Raw genomic sequence first — 23481 nt, 5'->3', positions numbered from 1 at the left:
TTAACAAATCTAAGTAGCAAAATCGTTTGAGTCACCTAAAAGCCTTTGCTTACTCATCTCTGCATCTGATCCAATAAAACACAGAGTTTACAATTTTTATCAAGTAAAAATAAGGACACATAATTTCTGGAACAACTTTTGGGCCAACAGAATCTCAAGCAAATGAAAAAAAGTGGTTGAAAAGATATTAAGACAAGAAACATTAAGAACCATTATGCAGACCTATACTATCAATTTCAAGGAGCCTCAGCTAGTGAGTGAAGGTGAGCTGTTGCTTCCACTAAAAAGAAAACTTTAATAAAAACTTAAAATTCCACTGAAATAAAAACAGCCTAGAGATTGCTTAAAAAAAACACACCAGTGACCAGGAATCCAATTACCTGTCAACATCTTCTATTTTGTGCATGTTGAAAAGCAATGATGGCACTATCTTGTCCATGTGCTGAGGTTCCCATATAGTTGCTCGAAGTTCATCATTGACTGCTTTTCGAACCACTCCCTGAATGCCCCTGATTCCAGCAATTCGGATCCTGAGGAAGGAAAAGAGGAATTATGGAGGCTGAGAACACAGCAACTCCCAGTAGGGCTCTGGACCTACGAGGCAGCAGTAATTCAGCAGTGTGGAAGGAATTCCAGTAGGTTCTCACTGGCAGCAACTGGGAAAACTGGACAGTCATTCAGGTTGCCCATGTTTTCTCTGAATACATTTAAAACCAGTAAGGAAGCTGATGAAACAAACAACTGAATAGAAGATGGCCTGTAAGGATAAAGGTGACACTACTCAATGAAGACTCAAACTTTGTACATCACCTTTCACCAAAGTCCCGTGGATAAAACCCATCAACTCCACCCAATTTTCTACCCATCAGTTGAAATTTTACACAATCTCACTCAGCCTATGCCAGAGCTGAAGAAAAATGGGAAGTTACTGCAATACAGCTGAAGTAAAATTTAGCACAGCCAGGTGATTGTGTCATTAGAAGTAGTAATAAGGACAATGGATTAGTCATAAAAAAATCTGTAAAGATTTCTGAAAGATTCACAAGATGGAAAGCAAAAGATAATTCTGTCAACTTAAGCCTAATGGACATAAGGAACAATCATTTTCATTCTAATTTGATTTGAATGAAATTAACTGAGAACTAATCAACAACAATGAAATAATAAAAAAAACCCTAAGTTTAAAAAAAGACTTTGTCTAGCTACTAGCTATTGTCATTATTTTAATAAACAAAAAGAATCTGTGCATGAATAGCAAAATACTATTTTTTAAGCAATAATAGCAAATTATCCATTATAATAAATGGTAGGAAGAGAATTTACTTCCTGAAAACACGTAGAAGCTAGTACAGCAATCAAATGAAATAAGCACAAGTCTCGTTAAAATTTTAAATTATGTCTATTAAAATCCATCTCTCATTTTTAAAATCTTGATTCAGGTATGGACAACACTTAACTAGCCCTTGCTCAGTCAAATTTACTGAATTAAAACATTTCTAAGATGAACTACAGAGGTAACCAAGTTCTGTAATTATTTTTGTTTAGCTTTAAATTAGTAAATACCTAAATCCGTAGCTGCTTCTATTTTAGCTATTTCTGAAAAAAGTTTGTGCATTCAGTATGAATCCAATTTCATTCCACATCTATTGAGAAAGTTTCAATAGAATTTCACACAAAGCAGGAGAAAAGAGGGATGTAAAAACTGCTAGAAAAGCTGCTCCTGGGAAGGACTCATCCTCCAAGGGGGAGCTGCAGGAAAACAAACTGCAGCACTTACGTAAGAATGGGAAAAAATAGAACTCCCGCTCATGGAGGCTCTTGAGTTTCGCACACATGAGCATACTCCAGACATCTAAGAAAATACAGTTTTCATGAGTAATTCTCAAAGAGCAGACTTAATATACGCTTTTGCTTTTCATATAATGTCTTGGGTTATGTAACCAAAAACTGTTTATTCTGTTCCATCTGTTGAAACTGGTTGGGGAGGTGTTTTCCTTCTCTCTTGTAACTCCAGAGGGGAGGGGGTGGGTGCCTTCTGTTAATGGCCCAGCTGTTAAAACTGGGTGGAACAATGTTCCTTATCTCTTCCATGACCCATCCTCCCTCCAGGGCAGGGGATATCTGCTGTTCATGGGCCATTAAGGCTCACTGCATGACTGACAACATTGCATCATCTCACTGGGAGGTGCCCCACCCAGTGGGGGGAGCCAAAACATTCCTACCTAGATAAAAACTGAGACCCAGGAACACCAGGCATTCTGGTTTTCCACTGGATTCCCAAAGGAAGACTAGACCCATCTTGTCATTACAGGACCATCTCTACTCCAACAGAACCACATCTGCCATTCTGGGAGAGTTTACTTTGGACTGCTTCCAACAGCCTGACCAACAGCATGTCAGGTTGTATTTCTGACTCTGTCAGGGTTTCTAGGATTTTTGTTTTGTTTGCTTGTTTTTCGCACTACTAGATTTGTATTTTTATTATCCTTAGTAAAGAACTGTTATTCCTATACCCAAATCTTTGCCTGAAAGCCTTTAATTGCAAAATATAATAATCTGGTGTGTGTGTGTGTTTACATTCTCCATTCCAATGGAAACTCCATCTTTCCCTGACAGATACCTGCCTTCCTAAACTCAGACATATAAGTAGCCTCATTAATATCTCTAGTAAGTTATGAACTTGTGCATTTACAGTAATAAGCAGTGCCTTAGTGGAGAGAATCCACACAACCTTACATGCACTATTAAGGTAAAACTACACCTAAATATCCTAGGAGTTCTAGCTACCTAAGTTTTGCAATAATTGGTGCTACTCAAAAAGTCAGACTGTCATTTTCTTCATATGGAATTAACTAAGCTACTAAACACCTTATTAGAACCTGTATTACAGACAATATTAGTATGTCAACAGTTTTCAGTAATTCCTGCAGAATGACACTTACTCATTTTGTATTTCAGGATCAGGGTCACAGGAATGACACATGGCACTGAACCGGGACACAAAGAAGTCATAGCGTCTGTGATATGAAGGTGTGTCTTCTTCAATGTTGGCAAATTTGACAAACTGGAGAATGAAATACATTAAAAAAACATTTTAATACCAAATTCCCAAAATAGAATAATGAGTAATAAGCTTCATTTAACAAGTAACATAAAGTAACTGCATTAAGTGTTTGACAACACTTTGGAACTTCAGAGAACAAAAATGTGAATAGCCGGGGGTTTCTTTTTAAAGTCTTTCCACAAAAACTTCACTTAGATAGCTATGGAAGAATGAAATTGCATGAAATACAACATGATATGCAATATGGAAACATCTAACACTTGAACAGTGAGTGTCATCAAATGTCAGAATCATTTAGGTTGGAAAAGACCCTTAGGATCATCAGGTCCAACCATTTCCCTACCACTGCCAAGTCCACCAGTAAATCCTGTTTTCTGTAACTCCAGGGATGGTGACTCAGCCACTTCCCCAGGCAGCCTGTTCCATTGCTAATAACACCTTCAGAGAAGAATTTTTCCCTAATATCCAGTCTAAACCTCCCCTGACACAATTTGAGGCTGTTTCCTCTCCTCCTATCTCTTTCAGCCTGGGAGGAGAGCCTGATACCCACCTTGCCACACCCTCCCTCAGGCAGTTGCAGAGAGCAGCCTAATCAATCAAACACAACCCTCTCATTACCAGGTTACCTAACAACATTGTGATGTACCAAAATTCAAGGGAAATAAACTTGGAGGCATTCTGTCAATTCTATCTTGACAGAAGGGACAAAGGAGGAGTCAGGGAATTATAATCCAGTCAACAGAAAAACACTGGGGAAAAAAAAGCCAATTTGCCAACATCTACAAAGTCTTGAAGGGGTAAGTAACAGTCAACATGGATTTGTCAAGAACAAATCACATCAATCCATCTTATTTCTGTGACAAGTAAATAAGTTCTGTGAATCCAGATGAAGCAGCATCTGTCAAAACTTCAGTGATGATGCTGACAAAAAATACACAAAATTCTCAAAGGGAAGCTGGAAAAACACTGTCAAAAGAACACTCCCCATAAGAGAGATGTACAAGAGTTTGGAAAAAAATAAGGAAACACTTGTAAACTGTCACAGTACAAAATTATGATTTGAGCTTCACTAGAGACTTAGATGAACAGACTGGGCTCATTGAATTTGCAAAGAACTTTTTAAGCTGGCCAGAGCTGTAGGCACACTTGATGCCTGGTTTTTGAGCAATTGGAAATAGGACCTGAAAACCCAAGGAAGCAATTTGGGCATGGTTACTGCAAAACAGCATTTTAAGACAGAAACACATTTTAAGATGCTGAATGAAGAAAATGAACTTAGTCAATGCCAGCACGATGGCATGGAAAACAGAACAATATACTGTGATACACCTGCATTACTCATAACACCTATGAAGAAACTTTTGCCATCTAATTGGGCCAAGTAAGCCCTTCAACGAAGTGGTGCATCCAGCTGAAACGTCATAGCCTAAAATGGTAAATAACTGAAACAGTTCTCAAATTATTCAAGAGATAGACAAAGCTTTAGGTAAACATCTGTAAAAAAAGAATGAAATAGACTAAATTATCTAGACTACAGCTGCCTAAAAGGTATTAATCTTAAAAGATACAGAAGAGAGCTATAAAAAGAAAATGAATAAATTGTTTTCTTTGTCCAGTGGTAACAGGCAAAGCAAGCGTAAGTCAGACATTAAAATCCCTCCTTTCTGAAGTGAGCAGACTGCCTAAAGACCTTTTGGATTCTCCATCACTGACAGTTCGAAAAACAGACTACAGAGGGAAATAAAAAGCAAAACAAAACATTGTCAGAAAAGGCTGAACACTGTGCTGGTTCTGCCCTGAAGTGGAGTGATGTCCTATTAAGACCCCTCTGCTTTTACTCACACTATTTTTATCAATTCCTAAGCATAGCCTGAGGCATTTCCTTTTTATTTTTCATGATGCAAAACCGGCTTTCATCAGCACATTACCCACAGACATTCAGACAAGCCCAGAGCACTTCAACATAATCTACAGCACACTGATTTTTTTGAAGTTTTCAAGCTGGAAGTGAAAGCTGTGTATTTCAGAAAAGAAAAAAAAAAAAAAAAAAAAAAAAAAAAAAAAAAAAAAAAAAAAAAAAAAAAAAAAAAAAAAAGAAGGCAAGAAAAAAACCCTCCAAAAAAGCAAGAAAAAAACCAAAGCAACAATGACAAAAAAATCAAAACAAACCAAAGAATCTAAACCAAACAAAACCAAAACAAAACAAAAACCCCCAAACCAAAACACCCTACCATTTTTTCTACTCTTTTGTTTTACTCTTTTTTTCTGTTTTATCTAAAACATTTATCCCTTTCAGCTGCACTACCAGTTCACCCTCTAAAAGCTACAGGAACAGCTGAAAATGATACAGTTCATAAAACTACATTCTCAGCTGTTACGGAAAGTGGAGCAGAATTGTATAGTACAAGTCCATTTTACAAATCCTTCTGTTAGGATTATCCTGTATTTCAGGTGGTAAAAATGTGACAGGAATCAAAATCTAATTCTGTATGGCCCACTGCCACAGACTGAAAGACAATCTACAAACAGCACCCATGTTTTCTCCAATAGAGTGAGTTATAAAAATGATCATTTCCTTCCCAACAGACCCTGGCAAATGCTTCATATGGACTATGTTTGTTTCATGGAACTGTTACTAGCAAAATAGAAATGGATTTTTTTTTCTATTTTGCAGACAAGAATTTCATTAGTCCTTACATCTCAATAAAGCACAAAGACCAAGGATTCAATAAACCCTCAAACAATATTATCTTAGTATTTTCCAGACATTCAAGTGCTCAAGTCAACAAATGCTTCACCCAGAAAACTTCCAGAAAAGAATGGAAAATAATGGAACAAATAGTCTGAAGAACACAGAGCACTATGGGAGTGGCTGTGAGAATGAGAATATTAATCCATGTTGTATTTAGTATCAGCCTTTAATATTATTATTAGCTGAAGTACTAATTATTTGACTGATAGGATCTCCCAACACGAAAGCTTAATTACATTCCAATAACTGGTTTTGCTAGCACAAAGATTTATTGTACCAAGAAACTGCTTTGTAAGAGCAAATGATGAATTCAGGCCAAGCAAGTGTCAGGGACTCCCTTGTTCTGAGTACTTCTGCTGTATCAGGGTGCAGCTTTGCAGCAGGGACAAAAACACATTGTGTCACACCTATCAAAACAGCATGCACAGTAAGAGATCCAGAAAGGGCAAAGGTTTTTTATGTCCTCATCTGTATATCAAAACAATTTCTCCTACTGAACATACAGCATTTCTGAAGCACAATCCAGGATTAGCATTCAGATGACTGAGCATTTAGGCCACAGGAAACTGTGGTAACGGTTTTGAGTTCTGCACTGTCATCCAGCAAAGTGTAAAATTCCATTCCATCACAGCAATGTTAAGGTTTTACAGTAGATATCAGTCTATACATTGCACAGTTTTGTCTTGTTGTTGTTGTTGAAGAGTATTTTTCTGCTAAGCACATAGTTTCAAACAAACTTGAAATATAACAATTATTTAACCTAAAAAAGATAAAACTATTATTAAAGTCCAAGCACTTGCCTAAGAATTATTTACAACACTTCTATAGATGTAAGAATGTTATTCAGTCACAGTAAATACCTGCAAGCATTCAATGGTAACTTATGGAAGTTTTGCCAGTACAAGCATCTTCTATATTTTATAATACAGAAGGTACAGAAAGTAACTCATATTGGTAGTACCTTATTTCCATTTATTTTGAAACCAATAAAATTCAATCAGGATAAAAACATATAAATCTATCATAAAGTAAAGAAGAAATGTATTATTTATTCAGAAGATGTTTGTTCCAAAATGACTCGAGAAATTTGGATCATATTACCAGGAGAAAGAGAGATTTTGCAAGCCCTGTAAGTAAATCATACAAGGTCTCAAGGACAAAATTTCTTCTATGCATTTATGCTGTTTTATCACTGCTGTGTAGCAAGTACATTAGGAGAAAAACCGAAACTTTTAATGGTCCCTGGATGTCTTTAAAGAGGGTCAGTGTTATTCAGGAATAATCACCATGGATCATATTTGAGTTTGAGCTCCATTACTTAATGATCTCCCTGTAAGAACACTAGGCTTGACCTGAGCATTACTTTTTTCACACCTGAGCTCCCCAATCTGTCTTCTGCAGTCTGCAATTTTCTCTTGTTTCAAATAAGGAAAGAAGGTGCTGATACTGGTAGTTGCCACCTTTTATAGGCCAAGGTACTGTACTTCATTATTATGAAACTGTCACATGGGAAGTCAGGATTTCCCATAAACATAAGACTCTTACAAACCACATAGTACAGCCTTAATGAGAAGCACAAATGTTATGTATGCACTTCAACAACCAAATGCCAGAAGGAAAGCACTTCAACTTTCCTAAAGAGAAAAGCTTCAAACACTGGATACATTAACCTTACAAAGACAGTATGAAAATGATCACAAGGATCTCAGCAATGAAAATGGGTGATTTGGTTTATTTATTAGTACCTAGGGTCACCCAACACTTTCAGTTTCACTGAAATAGGATGAATCATTTCACATTGTATTTTACTTTGTGCCCCTTGGATAAAAATTCTCCTGACCACCACAGTTGTGTAACAAAATCAGCAATGGAATGCTGGCTTACAGGGCCACAGTTGAGTGGTCATGGAACCGCAAAACTACAGAGCACAAGTACAAGTGGGGCAAGCAATACTTAACTTTGAGTGACCCTAAAGGACTTACTCAAATTCTAGCAGATGCACAATTTCTAAGATAATTTAATAGTCCACAGGATGAGAAACAGTGCTGTGTGTTAATCTTTGTCCCTGAGATTTAAGTCCTATTAAAAAGACAAAGGAGGCATCCTAAGATGGAATTGTTCCATTGTGTATTAATTCACTACCAGCACACAATTCTGTATCGGTACATGGAAAGAAGCATCTTGGAATAAGTGTAATTTTCCATACTTCTCGATTAGCACGCTGCAGATAGTGCAAACAAGGATGGACCCTGCTGGGAATATTAATACTGACATAGCTTAATTTCCAAGTGTTGACATTTTATACTATTTTTACCTACATATGCACTCAGTTCTGCCCAAACTGACTGCTTTTATAAGCCAACACTAACAAATATGAAAGTCTTGTCTCAGGCACTGGTTGATCACTTTTCCACTTGGGACTGTGCTTATCTTCCTTTAAATAACAAATTATGACAACCAGCAGTAACAGCCACCTTCTCATGCACAGGAAGCTCAACACTGTCACTGATGGGATCATTATTTCACTGCTCCTACAAAGATACTGCCTCTATAAAAAGAATCATCCTATCAACTAAAGCAGCATTTGTGGTACATAATTAAAATGTGGTGATACTGGGTTCCACATATTATCTGCTATTTTTCACATGAAACCCTTAAAAATCTTACTGGCAAAATACAAAGGATTCACCCCATCAGGATCCCAAATTAGCTTAAAATGTTTTGTGTTTTGCTAGGTCTTGTAAATATGGATTAGGATGAAAGTTTTACTAAATAATGCATCCAATTGTTCTTGACCAGCTGCCCACTTAAGAAATTTTCTGAACCTTCTTTAAAAACTTAGAAACAGACATAAATTTGATATAGATTAGTAGTATAAATTGGAGCTTCAAAAAGATTTTGACCACAAGGTCAAATATTTTAAAGCTTGTTACTTTTATCCTTGTAATAAATACTATGGACATAAGCAATACATTTAATTATTTGCACATGAGCAATGGAGATGCTTCACATGATATTCAGTTACTGAAATTCTTTAAGAAAACTAGAGAGGGAAATAAAGTATTGTCATAAATTCCTAAGGAAAAGCTTAATACAATCAGCCTTCAGATCCTCTAACACATAAGCCAAGGAGATGTCACTTTTTCCCACATTTTTTCAGTTTTCTCACCAGCATATGCTATCCTAGCACATAGTCTATAAAAATATCTTCCCTTCTAGAAAAAGCCATTTTGAACCTTACAGACATTATCAATTTTAAATTTGGTCTACATAAAAAAACCCCAACACCTATTCATTATATCCACTAGGAAATTTTACCATTTTTAAGCATCTGCCTTATATAAATAGATTTACAATTAAGTTATTTAAAAAATAAACAAATCACTGCTGCTGTAGGAAATAAGGTAACATAACTTATGAGTACAACATACAAAAGGTCACAGGAACTAATTATATGTATCATATGAAGATCAGGCTTAAAAGTACATGAATAAAACCTAAACAATTACTTATTTAAAATAGTCATCTTCAGGTTTGCTTTCCAAAAATAAATCAACTTATATTATAAATTATATTAAATTTAAATTCTGGTATGAATTTAAGATGACAAAGAGCTAAGTGAAAGTTTAATTTTTTTCCTAAAATATACAGTACCAAGTAGTGTAAGTTCTGTGTCCAAAACCAAATATTTGTAAGTCAGCAAAACACACTCAGAAGACAGTAGGAGCTTCCAAATATTTTCAAGCCTTTAAACTGTTCAGAGATGTTCAGTACAGAGATCTGCTTCCTTTGAAACCCTTTTAAGCAATCAGAAGAGTGCCCACAGCTGATGCAAAATCTGTGAGGCTGAAAAAACCCCACAGTAAAGAAGTTTGAATTTTCCTTCGAAGACATCACTGCCTTTCTAGCTCAATGAAGCTTTGGGTAGAAAATAACGAAAACCTATTTAGAGCCACAATCATACTCCACATATTTTAAATGTAAGTAGACTATAAATCTGTAGGGGCTTTAAACTGAGCTTCCAAAAAATACTATGTAAAATTTTCCAAAGGTTGCCTGACTTTTCTCCAGTCTAAAACCATTGACTTCATATACAATCCAGTCTTCTCTTCTAGACAATACCAGTTTGCACTCCAAGCTGGTACATCAGCTAAAGCACATGAAGCATTATTCAGTCACCACATCATCTTCTCTTGTTTTTTTGTTTTCATTTGTTTGTTTATTTCCTTCTGGAGGAGAGAAAAAAGGCTGAATCTGGCAGTAAACTTCCTTTATTAATCTACCAAAATTTATTTAAGAACACAGTTAGGCAGTGTCCTTGGTAACAGACAAGCTGTTACCCTTTTTTCCCCTTAAGTCAATACAAATAGACTTGTATCCTTTGTCTTCATTAACTCTAGGAGGTACCTAGGGAAATTAACAGAGTCAGGCTAAAATAAGGTTTTGGAATACTGTTGAAGAGCTGCAAAAATTCTCCTTCCTCAAAGAGTTTCACCTCTTATTTAGGGATTTTTTTTCCTAAGTTTTACAGAAGACAAACACAAATTCACAAGTCCATTACTCTCCTTTACTCACAAAAGACTTAGAAACCAATAGGAATATCAAACAGATTGCCCTAAGGTGAGGTCTTGTTCAGTAACATGCATTTTGAAGTGACACATACCTTATACATCAGAGTGGAGGTTAGCAGTAACCAAGAATTTTAAGCAAATGGAAAGTGATGTACACCTTGCCATTTGGTAGCCCAGGAAACAAGTTCCAAAGCCATTTCCCTAAGAGGACTTGCCCAGGCATTATTATACAAACAAATCAAAATAAGCAGGGTAGCCTGGCTCAATAATATCTAAATAAGCAAGTAAAATTTTATATGTATAATGAGATGCAGATCTCGTTATCCTCAGTAAAGCTGCCCTGCTAGTGGGGGAACAAGGGGAGACTTCTACTCTACACTACAGCAAAATTCTCTTTACTTCATCATAACAATAAATTCTGCTCTGGGGTAGCATCACTGTACTACACCCTCCTGTTTTCCTGAACTGCAATTCCATTAATTCCATCAGCTGGGAAGCAAGCCCAAAAGCCCAACAGCTTTACTGATTCCACAAAGAAATGCACCTCCTCCCATTAACAATGGCAATAATTTACATTAAATGCAAGCATTACTCTATACACATGTGAAAACAATCACTCTAAGTGAAAACAGTCCAAACCACCATCCTGGCATTTATGAGACTCCAATTTTACCAGCTGGAAAATACAGCGGTTAGAAGGGAAGTATGACAGAACTATAGCCCTAATTGTACCCATCACTCTAATTGGAAAACTAGATCTCTAAATCTTCATTTTGACACTTTAGTTATGCCCTTCAAGCCCAGATCTGAATCCTGAAATATTTAAGCTGATAAAATGGTGAGTTTGCAATAGTCAAAGCTACTTTTCAGCTACTTTTCAGAATCTATGTAACTTAGGTAGCCAGAAAACAAAAACACTGTCTCACCTATATATTGGCTCCAGGAGGGCTGCTTAAACACTCAAAATATGAACTCACAGCAAAGGTTTCCTGTCCTTCCAGAAGTTATTTTCAGAGGGAATAAGCCCAGATATCAAAAGAATTTGGGACACTGAAGGAAAACAGTTTATCTGCCTCCAGTTGGTATCTGCTTTGTGTTTAGGCCCAAAGGATACACCCTGCTACAGACAGCATCTTTCAACTCATGTCAACTACCAGATCCTTTAAGATTTCTCAAACTACTTTCTCAAGCAAACATTTACTCTGATTTGATTTAGAACTTGAGCTTACTCACAGAATTAGTCCCAAGGACTTGCAGCTTTGGTTCTCCTGATTCCAGAAGCTTGGCCACCATATGAAGGAAACTTTCCACAAATGGCTTTATGCTTTGAGAATGGCAAGCCATTAGAAGCTGATCCAGTGCCTCCATGGCAATTAAAACATAACTGAAAATTAATTAGAAAGATTCACATAAAGATATATAGCATTTACCATTAACTCAATCAGTTCAATTTAGGATCTAACCACAAAAAAATTAGAAAAGAAAGAATGGAAGGCATGTATTCCTCACTGTATAAAAATTACATTTAGAGCTATTTCCTATATACATATTTTCTCTCTTTTTTCTTTTTTTTGGGAGAGGGGGGATGGTGTAGGAGGGAAGGAAGTATGGAATTGAGTGTTGGCCATTTATCCTTTGTATAAAGTTACAAAAAACAGCTTTGGATGTCATGAAGGCAAAAAAACAGTGGTCTGTGATGGTTGTTGCTTTTCTTGGCCAACTCCTGGCACTTCTTAGACTTGATATTGCTCACTTAAATATCTGATATAGCCAAAAGGGCTGAAAAGAAAGATAACCCCATTACCCTGTATCCTGACTGACATTCAAGGGTGTATTTGGCTTACACAGCAAGGTTTTGTCAGCAAGGGGCTGTGAGGGTGGTTTCTGTGAGAAAGCAGGAGCTGCTCCCATGACAGACACATCCAGCTCCAAGACCAACCAACCATATCCTTGAGCCTCTCAGGGACAGTGGAAGTGCCCACAGGTAAGCAGATATCCACAGTGCAGACCAGGGAGGACTCTTGCTGGAGCTGGTGGCTGTGCCTTGAAGGAAACTGCTGCCCACAGAAAGGCCCTGCTGGAACAGGCCCCATGGAGAGGAGCCTGTGTAGGAGCTTTTCTGGCAGGATCTGTGATCCCATGGGAGACCCATGCTGGAGCAGCCTGTTCCTGAGGGACTACAACCCAAGGAAAGAAGCCATGCTAGAGTTCTTGAAGGACTGTCTACAAGGATAGACTCAAGGCCAGAGCAGGGTAACAGTGTGAGGATGAAGGAGCAGGAGACACAGGATGTGTGGTTGTATGAACTAACCACAGTCTCCAGTCCTAATCTGCACTGCTTGTGGCAGTGGAGGTAAAGGACTTGGGAGTGAAATTGAGCCTGGGGAGAAAGATGGCTGGAGGAAAGATGTTTTTAAGCTTTGCTTTAATTTCTCACTCTCCTATTCTGTCATTAATTGGCAGTAATTAAATCAATCCTTGCCAAGTTAAGTCTCTTTTTCCCCATGACGGAACTGAGTGATCTCCCTGTCCTTATCTCAACCCACGAGTTTTCCATTTTATTTTCTTCTCCATCTGGCTGAGCAGGAGGAGTGAGAGCAGCTGGATGGGAACCTGGCAGCCAGACAAGGTTAACTGACCACAAAGGGACTGGATCTCTCTTGCCTTCCAGACTTGATCACATTAAACATGATGAAATTCCATGACTTGTTAGCATTTATTTTTAATGCCTTCTCTCCTCACCCATAGCGATGTCTGACCACATCCCTGCTCAGTCTCTCTGCCAGGTAAGCTCCAATTCGATCCAGCTTCTCTGGTGCAGAAACTGCATAGAAAGTCAGTTTCTCCATGTCAGCCTTAACAAGACCATCCTAGAAACAGAAATACAAAATAGAAAATTAGAGAGTTCACAGGAAGTGTAAAGCTTTCCAAGTGTTTTTTCTTTCTTTTCTAGTTAACATTTAATGATCAGAGCCTTACAGATGGAAATAAGCTACTGAAAAAAAACCCCTAAGTATTGAACAAAACTGCCATAACCTTAGCTGCAAAATCAGCAACATGAAACAACTGAAATATTTTTAAAGGAAATTAAGCAACTATCTTGGTCCACCTCTTTTTTTTTGTGAGGGAATGGGTATTCTAAGAGAAGGTACATGGTGAGATATGTGACCAGTTCTAAGACACACTTCTTTCCTAATAGCACAATGTAATTTTTTTCTCTTCTCCCCCCCCCCCCAAGTATAATTTTGATAAAATATACAAACAAGATTGTAGTTTAAATATTTTATTTCTTCAGCGTCAGCTCTTGAACAAGGCCGATCCCCAAGAATCTGAGGGCCAATTGTCAGAACAAGATTAAAGATTAACATATTAGTTCCAACATGAATTGTAACATGGATCTGCTCAGATGAGGTTATAATCATAATTATCAGGTAAGCAGGATAATACTTTTTGTCTTTTTATCTTTTTTTCCTGGAAGTTCATAAAAACATTTGCTTTTCAACTAAATTACTTAGAAGCTTTTAAAACACTCATTACTGATTCATAGATTTTATCAAGCAAATCTCATACTTTGGAGAAGGTCTGCAGCTCAAGGGAAACATCTTGAACTGGCCTGTGTCCTTCACTGATCCAATGAATACTAACCAAAGCAGAGACTGAGAAGTGCCAACTCAAAACTCAGAGCTATTGAGTCAGGTTTAAACTAAAACATTCCAGTTGTAGCATTTCCAGGTGTTCCTACATTTTTATCAAAGTTTAGATTAGAACAAATAAACCTATAAAACCATACTGTTCCATGCATTCAATACACTGTATACACAGAAAACATATTGTTTAAAGGCAGTAATATGCACTTACATAATCCCTGGCACTCAGTAACAACACAATTTAAAAATGAGCTGACATACTTTTTAACATATAAAAGCCAAATATTAGCAAATACTGACTGTGCTGCTCAGTTCTACTGTAACAAAAGAATTTGGTAACACACTTAAAAAAAACAGAGCAGCAGAAACAGAAGCTCTTGATCAGTCTGAACTGTCAAATGATTATGTGTAGGCACACACATTTCTCAATGGTACACAGAAATTATTTATTTCCACAGAGACTAAGAGTTAGCCTTTAATACGGCTCCAAGACTGTTACATTGAAACAATGAAATAAAATTGTAGATGAGTACCTTGAAAAAATTTTTAAAAACACTAGAAAAACCTTTTTGGGTCACGACACTCTACCAGAACTATAAAAATGCTCACAGTCAATAAGTCAAGAACTAAAAAATTAAAATCCTGTAGAAAACCAGAAAATGTTCACACCTGCAACCACAAGAAAGCCACTATTTGGGTTCTAATAACTGAATGAAGTGCTACCTCTGTAGCAGAACACCTTGTTTAATGAAATCTGTTTCTCTGAGCAAAACATAATTTTATTCTTCAGTGTGCAGCCCTGCTTTGGAAATGGAATTAGACCAGATGATCTCTAGGGATCCCTCTCCAGATAAATTATTCTACTAACCTCTCTTAAAGCTATTAAGTTCTAAAGCAGATTTTATGGTAAAATGTTAAGAGAAAAGGAAACAGAAAACTTAAATGATTGCTAAAGCACAAGCTATAACCACAGATTTTCAAACACCAACCCCTTAAAATTTTAAAGCCATGACTCACTTTTGGATCTTCAGGAAATATGTTGTCTACCAGACGCTTGTAGCGAGGCCGCAGCGCAGCACAGCAGCAGCAAACTCCTGCGGAGAGATTTACCCAACGGGATTTAGGACGCAGTTCTAGGGACTCATTTGAAGGGACAAGCTGACAAGCATGGAGGAAGAAGATAACACTGAATTCAGCTTGCTATCAGCAAGAAAGCAAAACCAAGGGAAAACCAAGGGAATTGAAAGTAAGTGCAAGTAAGTCAAATAAGAAAAAAAAAAAAAAAAAGACTATCACTCTACAACACATGAGAAAATACGCAAGGATTTGGGTACTAGGAATGCACCTGGCATCCATACTTTAAAACATGCAGAAAAGTCAACGATTCTAAAATTGAGTCACATTAAAACCAAAGCTACTTTATTTGCAGGTTTATCTTCATTCTGAATAACTGTTTCAAAACACCCAAATGTGCATTTATGTGCATTATTCCAGAAAAGTGAAAACAAAAGTGAAATCTGTTTTAAAGGCACCCATATAAACCAATGTAAACCATAATATACAAACAAGCTCTGCCTTCCTTATCCTTCTTTTTACTGGGCATTGGTGGAATGGCAGTCACTTGAAGCAGAGAAATCAATGTTTTTGATCTCATTTTTACCCTACTATTAATCCATATAATCAGAACAATGCATGTAACTTCAATTTATTAATTTTAAAAGTCATGTTTGCCTGCCCTAAAAAGGTAACAAACCTGCAAAGTATTGTTTGGTCTTTTTTTCTAGCACTAAGAACTACTAGAACTTTGGAGTTACGTTAAAACTCAGAAAAAAAAAACCAAACCCAAAAACCAAAAAGTTTCTGGGTATCTGTTCAACTGTTTACCAGAGTAGACTTACAGCCTTGTTTTTTAAATTTTTTGACAAATTAGGTTTTAAATGTTTTAGTGGGCATATTATCAGATTAACTTATTGGTCAAGCCTCAGATCAACACCAAAGCAGCTCTAATGCTCAAGAGCCACTGAGTAAAAAATAAGACACTTAATAATAATGTATCAAGCATACATGCAAATCTCCTCTTTCAAGTCTCAACACCTGAAGGATTCAGAGGAGCTAAATACCTTACAAATGTCTTATTAAAGATATCCATTTACATATGCAAAAAAAAAAAATCTTATAACACTTTGCTAAAAAATGCAAAACAATAAAAGGTATCTTGGCAGAAACTTTTGATGATTACAACTTCTCTGCTAAAGTAGCAAGACATGTATTTCTTTATCTAAGATATCTGAGTAAACGTAGTGGTTTTTAACTTATCATAACATCTGGAAGATTAATGAGAAAGATTTCACCTGCTGTACTTAGTTTTAATTAGAAGACTCTAAAGGAGGAGACATTCTCTTTAAATTACATCTGTTTTCTGATATTATTGTCTGTTGGAAAAAAAAGTATTTTGCTCATACTTTGACAATTTAATTCTTATCATTTATTTAATCAAAAACAATTATTGATAACAGATCTATGATTTTAAAACTGTGCATTAACTCCAAGTTCTTCCCAATGGTCTTTAATTGTGCCTAGCTCATGAATTAGTCCTGTATCATCAGAAACATCAACACTGACTTATGACTTCAGTAAATACTTGTGAAAACAAAAAGCACCCGAGGAATAAACAACTGGAATATTAAAGATTTTTTGTTAAATATTACTTTGTTACTACTGTCAAATTCTTTATAAAACTCCTGCTGATGTCTTACTCATGGAGGTCTAACAAATGTAAAACTCTACATTTACATAAAAGCTGCAGGTATGAAGTAGATAAAATTAAACTTCTTTAACATGCCACTGGAAAATAAAGGTATGAAATGAGGCTAAAATCCTACTTAACTTAAAACAGAAATAATTTAGGCAGTTCTACAAGAATATTCTATTAAGAGCAATGCCGGGCAACACCTTGAAAGTAAGTAAAATCATAATAAGAAAAGAGTATTGTATCCGCGTCCTGTATATCATGCTGTATTGGGAAATTCAAGTAGACCATCAAAATCCACCAAAACCCACATAATATTGCTAAATATTTCTTGAGTTAGGTATGCAACTCTGCAGCACTCTTTGTACTCAGCATTCCTATTTAGTTTTCTACCTTATGGCTGACCATTAACTTTGGCCCACAGTAAACAGTATGTCTGATTGCTACTAAATATAACAAAATATTCCAACAATAACTATAGCAAAATATTTTGATTCCACTATCTAAAATGTAACAAGAGCAGGAAAACATTCTAAAATATTGCCAGCCAGACAGTTAAAAATACTTTTTAGAATTACTTTCTCTTTAAGTGATGGAAAAAGAAAATCTTTGCAAAGAACTGCAACTTAAATCTTAAAATGGTGTTTCAAACCTGTGTTAATTACATAAATTTAACATAAAATCTGGATACAGTTACTTCCTTGAGATGTATAGAAAAGATCAGATAATAGTACCAACTCATTCTGGCAGCTGGTTTCACTTAACGGAAACATAATATTGCCCTATTGATAAACTGCTCTTCAAATTTATGGAACAAAGTGAATTTTGACACCAAAAAAAGGCCTAACAGTTAATATTCATATGATTAAAATTTTTCTGCTCATCTTGGATTTCGGTAGTACCATTACATAGCTATGTATTTAACTATGGAATTGTTTACATGGAAAAAAACCCATAAACTTATCGGAAGTTCTTTATCATCAAAGTATAAACCTAGGTCTATGACGTTAATACCATCAAAAGAACTTCCTACATTAAACAGAACATTCAAGTATCAGAAAGTGAGATTTAATCGGTCAAAGCCTTCAGCCTCCGAGCAGCACACTATCAGAAATAAAACTGACAGGCATTCCAAACAACACAGAAAGAAATGATAACCAAAAGCAAAAACCAGAAGAGTTAACAGTCATGACACAGATTTTGTGGAAAAACTACTAATCATTTCTCAGTTATATTTTGATATAACCATGAAAGATTAAAAAAAAATCATAGGAATAGGTTTAAAGAATGTATTAATATATATAAAAATAATAATAATAAAAAAGACAACAAAATCCCCAAAAGATAAAGTCAACAAGCTCCATTAAAAACAACCCATAAAATTCAGGAACATTTCACTATACAGATCAAAAAGATTAATCTTGTCAAAGGGATAGAAGCTGAGCAACTGAAAATGGATTCCCTACTTCCTGGATACCAATTTAACACAGATAAAAATTTATCCAAATAAACACATTTGTTTTGCATAAATAAACTGTTTTGTAGGTCTGTAGAAAACAGCCAGGTAAAAAAATGAACTGTTCCATTTTATGCAGGTTTATTGAGGAAAAATCCTATGGCAATTCCTTTTTAGTGTCAGAAAAAATTTGCATTTTAATGGCCTCTCCCTTGCACACATCTTTACATCATTTTTTGCAAGTAAATATAAAGTTAAAGCAATAGCTTCAGAGAATTCCACACTGTAACATGAGAGTTAATGTAAAAGGTTTAAAAAATATTGTTTGCCTCTTCAGTAGTTGGATTTTTATCAAGTTCAAACATGCACATTCTCTTCTGCTACACAAGTCCTATAATCTGCATTTTCCATGTTATAACTATACACATTTACCAGCTGCATGGGTACTTCTTTTTTACACATATTTATTGTACACAAGAGCAGTAAGACACAGCCCCCGCCATCAGAAAATGGTAATTTCACCTACCCAAACACATACACGGTCTCGGTTCAAAAGCAGAATTATAATCATAGGCTTTTTCTTGCTCAACAGTTGGAACTTGCACATACTGCCTCATCCTGGATATGAATTCACTCTCGGGGAACTGTCTGCTTTCCCAGAAATTTGCTCTCTGGCACTGGCATAGCTGCAGTTACTTCCCGCGAGGGCTCTGCAACACTGTAAGCTTATCTGATCAGCTCAGTGTCATCTGCATAAAGCCACCAAACACGTGAAAAACTTCAGTATCAAATTCTGTTAACAAGGCCAGCCGCAAGGAAAGAGAAAAGAATAAAACATACATTGTCAATGTGTGATTCACAGCTCCTCCAATGAAACTGCCCAGACAGTTCCATTACTTCAACTTGCCCGGAACACACAGTTTGTTATTTCTCTGACTAGAAGTAAAAAATCCATATAGTTTCAGGAAAAACTATCCTCAGACAGCTGCCACATATCACTGTAGAGTGATAAATATTTTAGCAAACCTACTCACTTGGTCTTCCGGGAGAACAGACAGAAAGAAATGTAATTAAGGCAGACTACTGACCAAAAAGATTTTTTTTTGTACAGAAAGGTTTACATCTAAGATTAAAGAAACGATCTAAAAATAAAGAAGTTAACATTATCTCTAATAATACTTCCTAGTTTAGGAAGCAAGGATTATAGAATTTAATTCATTAACATGATTATGATACATCAGGTAGAAAATCAATTTTGAGTTAAGCAATTCTGAGGTTACTTTCCAGCTTCCCATTAATTCTCAGCATTTTATTGTTCCAATTTCTACATTACATCCACCTGGGATACACAAATACAGGATTTTCATACAGACATTTTTATAAACCCTGGAAATTATAAGTACTGTTTTTAATAAAAACATGGCTAATAATTTCCACTACATAAAAACTGAATTCAAGACTTAGAAGATTAGTGCTAATAAACTCAGAGGAAAGACTGAGCTGCAAAGAAACTGTCCCCACATAGTTTACCACAGGAAACCCTACGTTGCAAATTAGAAAAATTGTATTACAGTAAAGCTGTACTTCAAAATAGTGTGTCTGAATATTTGTGCTATATATTACTCATACAAAATTACAGGAAAACAAAAGCTTCAAGATGGATTTAAACATAAAACACTAAGTTCTACCAATTGAGTTTATAATGCCACATTTTCTTCTTTATCGAAACCTAGGAAAAGAAATCATCTGCTTTATCTAATACTGGAATTTCTTCCAAAGTTTTGTCACGTTGTCTAAAATTGTTGTCAACTGTGTACAAAACATTTATAACCTGAAGCAAGATGTCATGTTCACTCACTGAGTATTTTTAGTATGTCCCAAGCTTGGATCTGGTCATCTCTAACTTTATTTGCAATCATCCATGCTTTTTTTTTTAAAAAAAAATCTTATTCTATCAAAAAATGCTGTAATTAACAAAAAAGAAAAATGCATGTTTTGCTAATATCAAGAAACAGAACAATACGGAAATTACATTTGGTTGCTCAATGCACTTAAATAATTACGTAAAAAATTATTTGACTGTAATACATTAAATTTTCATTTTACTTATTTTTCTGTATCTGAAATGAGAAACATAAATAAAATAAATTTATTTCAAATATCCTGATGAAAGTGCATAAAATAACACTGTAACCATAACCACTTACTATACCCAGTTATTTCTGAACTGTTAATATCAGTTGATGCATTTAACTCAGAACTAAAATGACTTTCAAGGACATTCACATTCCACTATGAAAAAGAGATCAGACATTTTATAACAAGGAAATTATTCCAGCCATATAAGGGAGTTAATTAAAAATATTCTTCAACCTGCTATAAAAAGAGCAACTGCTGTAAGGATGCTCTGATCAGCCACTGCAATGTCCCTGGAATGCACTCCCAGAGGGCACAGTGGACTCATCACTCAGACAGGATGAAGCCTCATCCCCCAGATGAGCCTCTCCTTCCCTCACTCAAATGCTAGCTGACTTCTAAGTGGATGGTTTCCAGTCTCTCTCCAACAAACTACACGTAAGAAAATGACCAACGTGCAGCTGAAATTTTTTCTTGAGAACAGGATATTCATCACATGATGTGGACTTTCGACCCCCATGACAGCAAACCCTCAATAACATCTAACGGGGAAAATTCCATCTGTACCTAAGTTTTACATTTATTTTACAATTTTACGTTCATTTAAAAAAATATTTTGGTGCTCAGTTTATTTGAAACAAATGAAAACTACACCCAAAAAATCAGCTTTCTCCTTAGAGTTTCTTCTCACAGTAAGCTAAAAAGTTTTAGTCAATTCTGGTGTGATATGACTTCAAGAAGAGCTCTTCTAAACTGGAATCATATAATCATTAAGGTTGGAAAAGACCTCTCAGATTATGAAATTCAACCATCAATCCAGCACCAACACTATGTTCACCATTAAGCCATGTCCTGAAGTGCCACATCCATATTTTTTGAACACTTCCAGGGATGGTGATTCCACCATTTCCCTGGGCAGCCTTTCCCAGGGCCTAACCACTTTTCTGTGAAGATTATTTTCTTAATATCCAATCTAAACCTCCCCTGGTGCAACTGAAGGCCATCTCCTCTTGTCCTGTCTCTTTCTATCAGGGAGAAGAGAATGACCCCTATTTCCTTTCAGGCAGCTGTAGAGTGATAAGGCTCTCCCCAAGCCTCCTTTTCTCCAGGCTGAACAGCCCCAGCTCCCTCAACTGCTCCTCCTCAGACTTGTGCTCCAGACCCTTCCCCAGCTCTGTTGTCCTCTGAACATGCTCCAGCCCCTCAATGTCTTTCTTGGAGGGCCCAGAGCTGAGCACTGAGGATTCGAGGTGTGGCCTCACCAGTGCTGAGCACAAGGAGAGAGTCAGTGCCCTGGTCCTACTGGTGACACAGTTGCTGCTACCATTGACCTTCTTGGCCACCAGGGCACACAGTGGCTCATGTTCAGCCACTGCTGACCAGCACCCCCAAGTCCTTTTCTGCCAGCTTTCCAGCCACTCTTCTCCAAACCTGTAGCATTGCAAGCTGGAATCAGTGTGGAGAGACGTAAATTTTGCTATGGTGAAAGCTTGTAAAAATTATTTGAATATAAGCCTTTTGTGAAAGCAAGAAATGGCAATGCACCTGAAGTTACTAATAAGGAGTAGGAAAAACCCCCAAGCTAGTCAAATAATGCTCACCACAAAGCTTCTTCGACAAAGTATTCTTTTCAGAGCCAGTGGCAATTAGAACAAATCTCCTGGGAAGATATTATCTTGGGGACGTGTCTTTTAAAGACTTCTAATCCATTAAAAGAAAGTCTTCCATTACATCAGGTTCTCCATTTGTGCTCAAGTTCCACCACCGGCGGTGTTTCCACACCGTCTCTCCTTTCTTCCACCTTTTTTGGTTCCACACAGTAACTCTGCTTTACTTGCTCATTTCTGTTCTCCTCAACACCGCCTCCTCCTGTCCTGCTTTGAGACAGTACTGTCACTCTCTATTTTCAATACATCATTAAAATGACCTAAAATTAATCTCTTTCCAGTGGAAGAAGCTCTGTGACATGAGTTTTGCTTCTTAATTCCTGCCCTAACTTATATTCCTAGTAAGCTGGCCAATGTAATTTACTTCCCTGACTACTATCACTGAAGCAATAAAAAAAAAAAGACTTCAGGAGACTAAAAAGACACATTTACATAAATCTCCTTGACCCCTCTTCATCACAGCTGGCACTGATAATCTGTTCAGAGAACAAAAAATGAACAGGCAAAGTCCAACTTTCATTTCTTCTTCCAGTATTTGGTTTGCAGTTGGGAAATGAATTTTAGGCGATAAATCCAGTGGACAGAAAAAAACCATGGAGGTTTTATTTCATCATACTCTTATTTCTAAACAAATACTGATTTCATGACAAGGTGTTTCATAAATCAGTGAAAAATGCAATGTAAATAACCTACTGGACTAAAGGAGACAGAGAAAAAAGAGGCTCATGATGCTTTCTATACTCTCTGAAGCACATGAACTGCTATTATTCCTCCATCCATGCAAAGAGCAGAGCATGGAGTGGACTCCTAACACTAACAAAACACCCACTGTGTACATCCACTACCACACTGAACCAGGACGATATTCTCTACCTACTATTTATTTCTGAATAAAAGAAGTAAACAAGGATAGGCATTATCACAGCAACCTCATTCTACTGCTACTTAACACACCAATCTCTGCTTGTTCAAATGCCTGCCTCCTCCCAACATCCATGGGTACCAGAGAATGGAAAATCCCCAGCACAGTGACAATCCTGGCACAGAAGTCGCCTCTGAGTTCCAGACAATCCTGCTCAAAGCCTGCCTTCACCTTGACCCTAAGCTACTCCTTACGCAGATGAGCCATTTTCAGAATGCTGCATCCTTCAACACCTCCCAGGCGCAGAAGACAGTTGCAGGTGACAGAGAAGAATACCGTAAATGTCATGTGTGCTCAAAGGCCAAGGCACCTAACTTCTTAACACTCCACTGAGAAGAGGGGCTGCAACATCTGGACCTCTTCTACCACTTTGTTCCCGCTTTGTGGCAGCTTAAGCTGCAACATCTACCATGAAAGACCAGTAGAGGCTGGTGCACCTGTGGACTGAGATGGACACTGAAGGAAAGATGCTACACAAGGCACAGCTGAATGGTAACAGGCCAAGCAGCAACACTTA

At 36.7% G+C, this 23481-nt stretch overlaps 1 protein-coding gene across 5 annotated transcripts in view; it reads right to left on the bottom strand.

Annotated features, from left to right (window-relative positions):
* Positions 1–23481, bottom strand: part of EFR3A (EFR3 homolog A) — an 80307-nt gene that overhangs the window by 41881 nt on the left and 14945 nt on the right. For 3 of the 5 annotated variants that reach the window (XM_066336227.1, XM_066336191.1, XM_066336200.1), the window contains exons 1-6: positions 18766–18901; positions 15052–15128; positions 13130–13257; positions 11621–11771; positions 2943–3064; positions 381–530 (exon numbers count right to left, since the gene is read on the bottom strand). In XM_066336227.1, the coding sequence (XP_066192324.1) occupies positions 381–530; positions 2943–3064; positions 11621–11771; positions 13130–13257; positions 15052–15128; positions 18766–18856 (719 nt within the window). In that variant the 5' untranslated portion in view covers positions 18857–18901. Of the gene's footprint in view, positions 1–380; positions 531–2942; positions 3065–11620; positions 11772–13129; positions 13258–15051; positions 15129–18765; positions 18902–23481 lie in introns of those variants that run through there. The other 2 variants (XM_066336208.1, XM_066336217.1) reach the window with 1 other exon arrangement.

The sequence above is a fragment of the Sylvia atricapilla genome, chromosome 1, assembly GCF_009819655.1.
Source record: "Sylvia atricapilla isolate bSylAtr1 chromosome 1, bSylAtr1.pri, whole genome shotgun sequence".
Taxonomy (NCBI): Eukaryota; Metazoa; Chordata; class Aves; order Passeriformes; family Sylviidae; genus Sylvia; species Sylvia atricapilla.
Note: the sequence above shows the minus strand (reverse complement) of the source record. Positions and strands in the feature narration are given on the sequence as shown.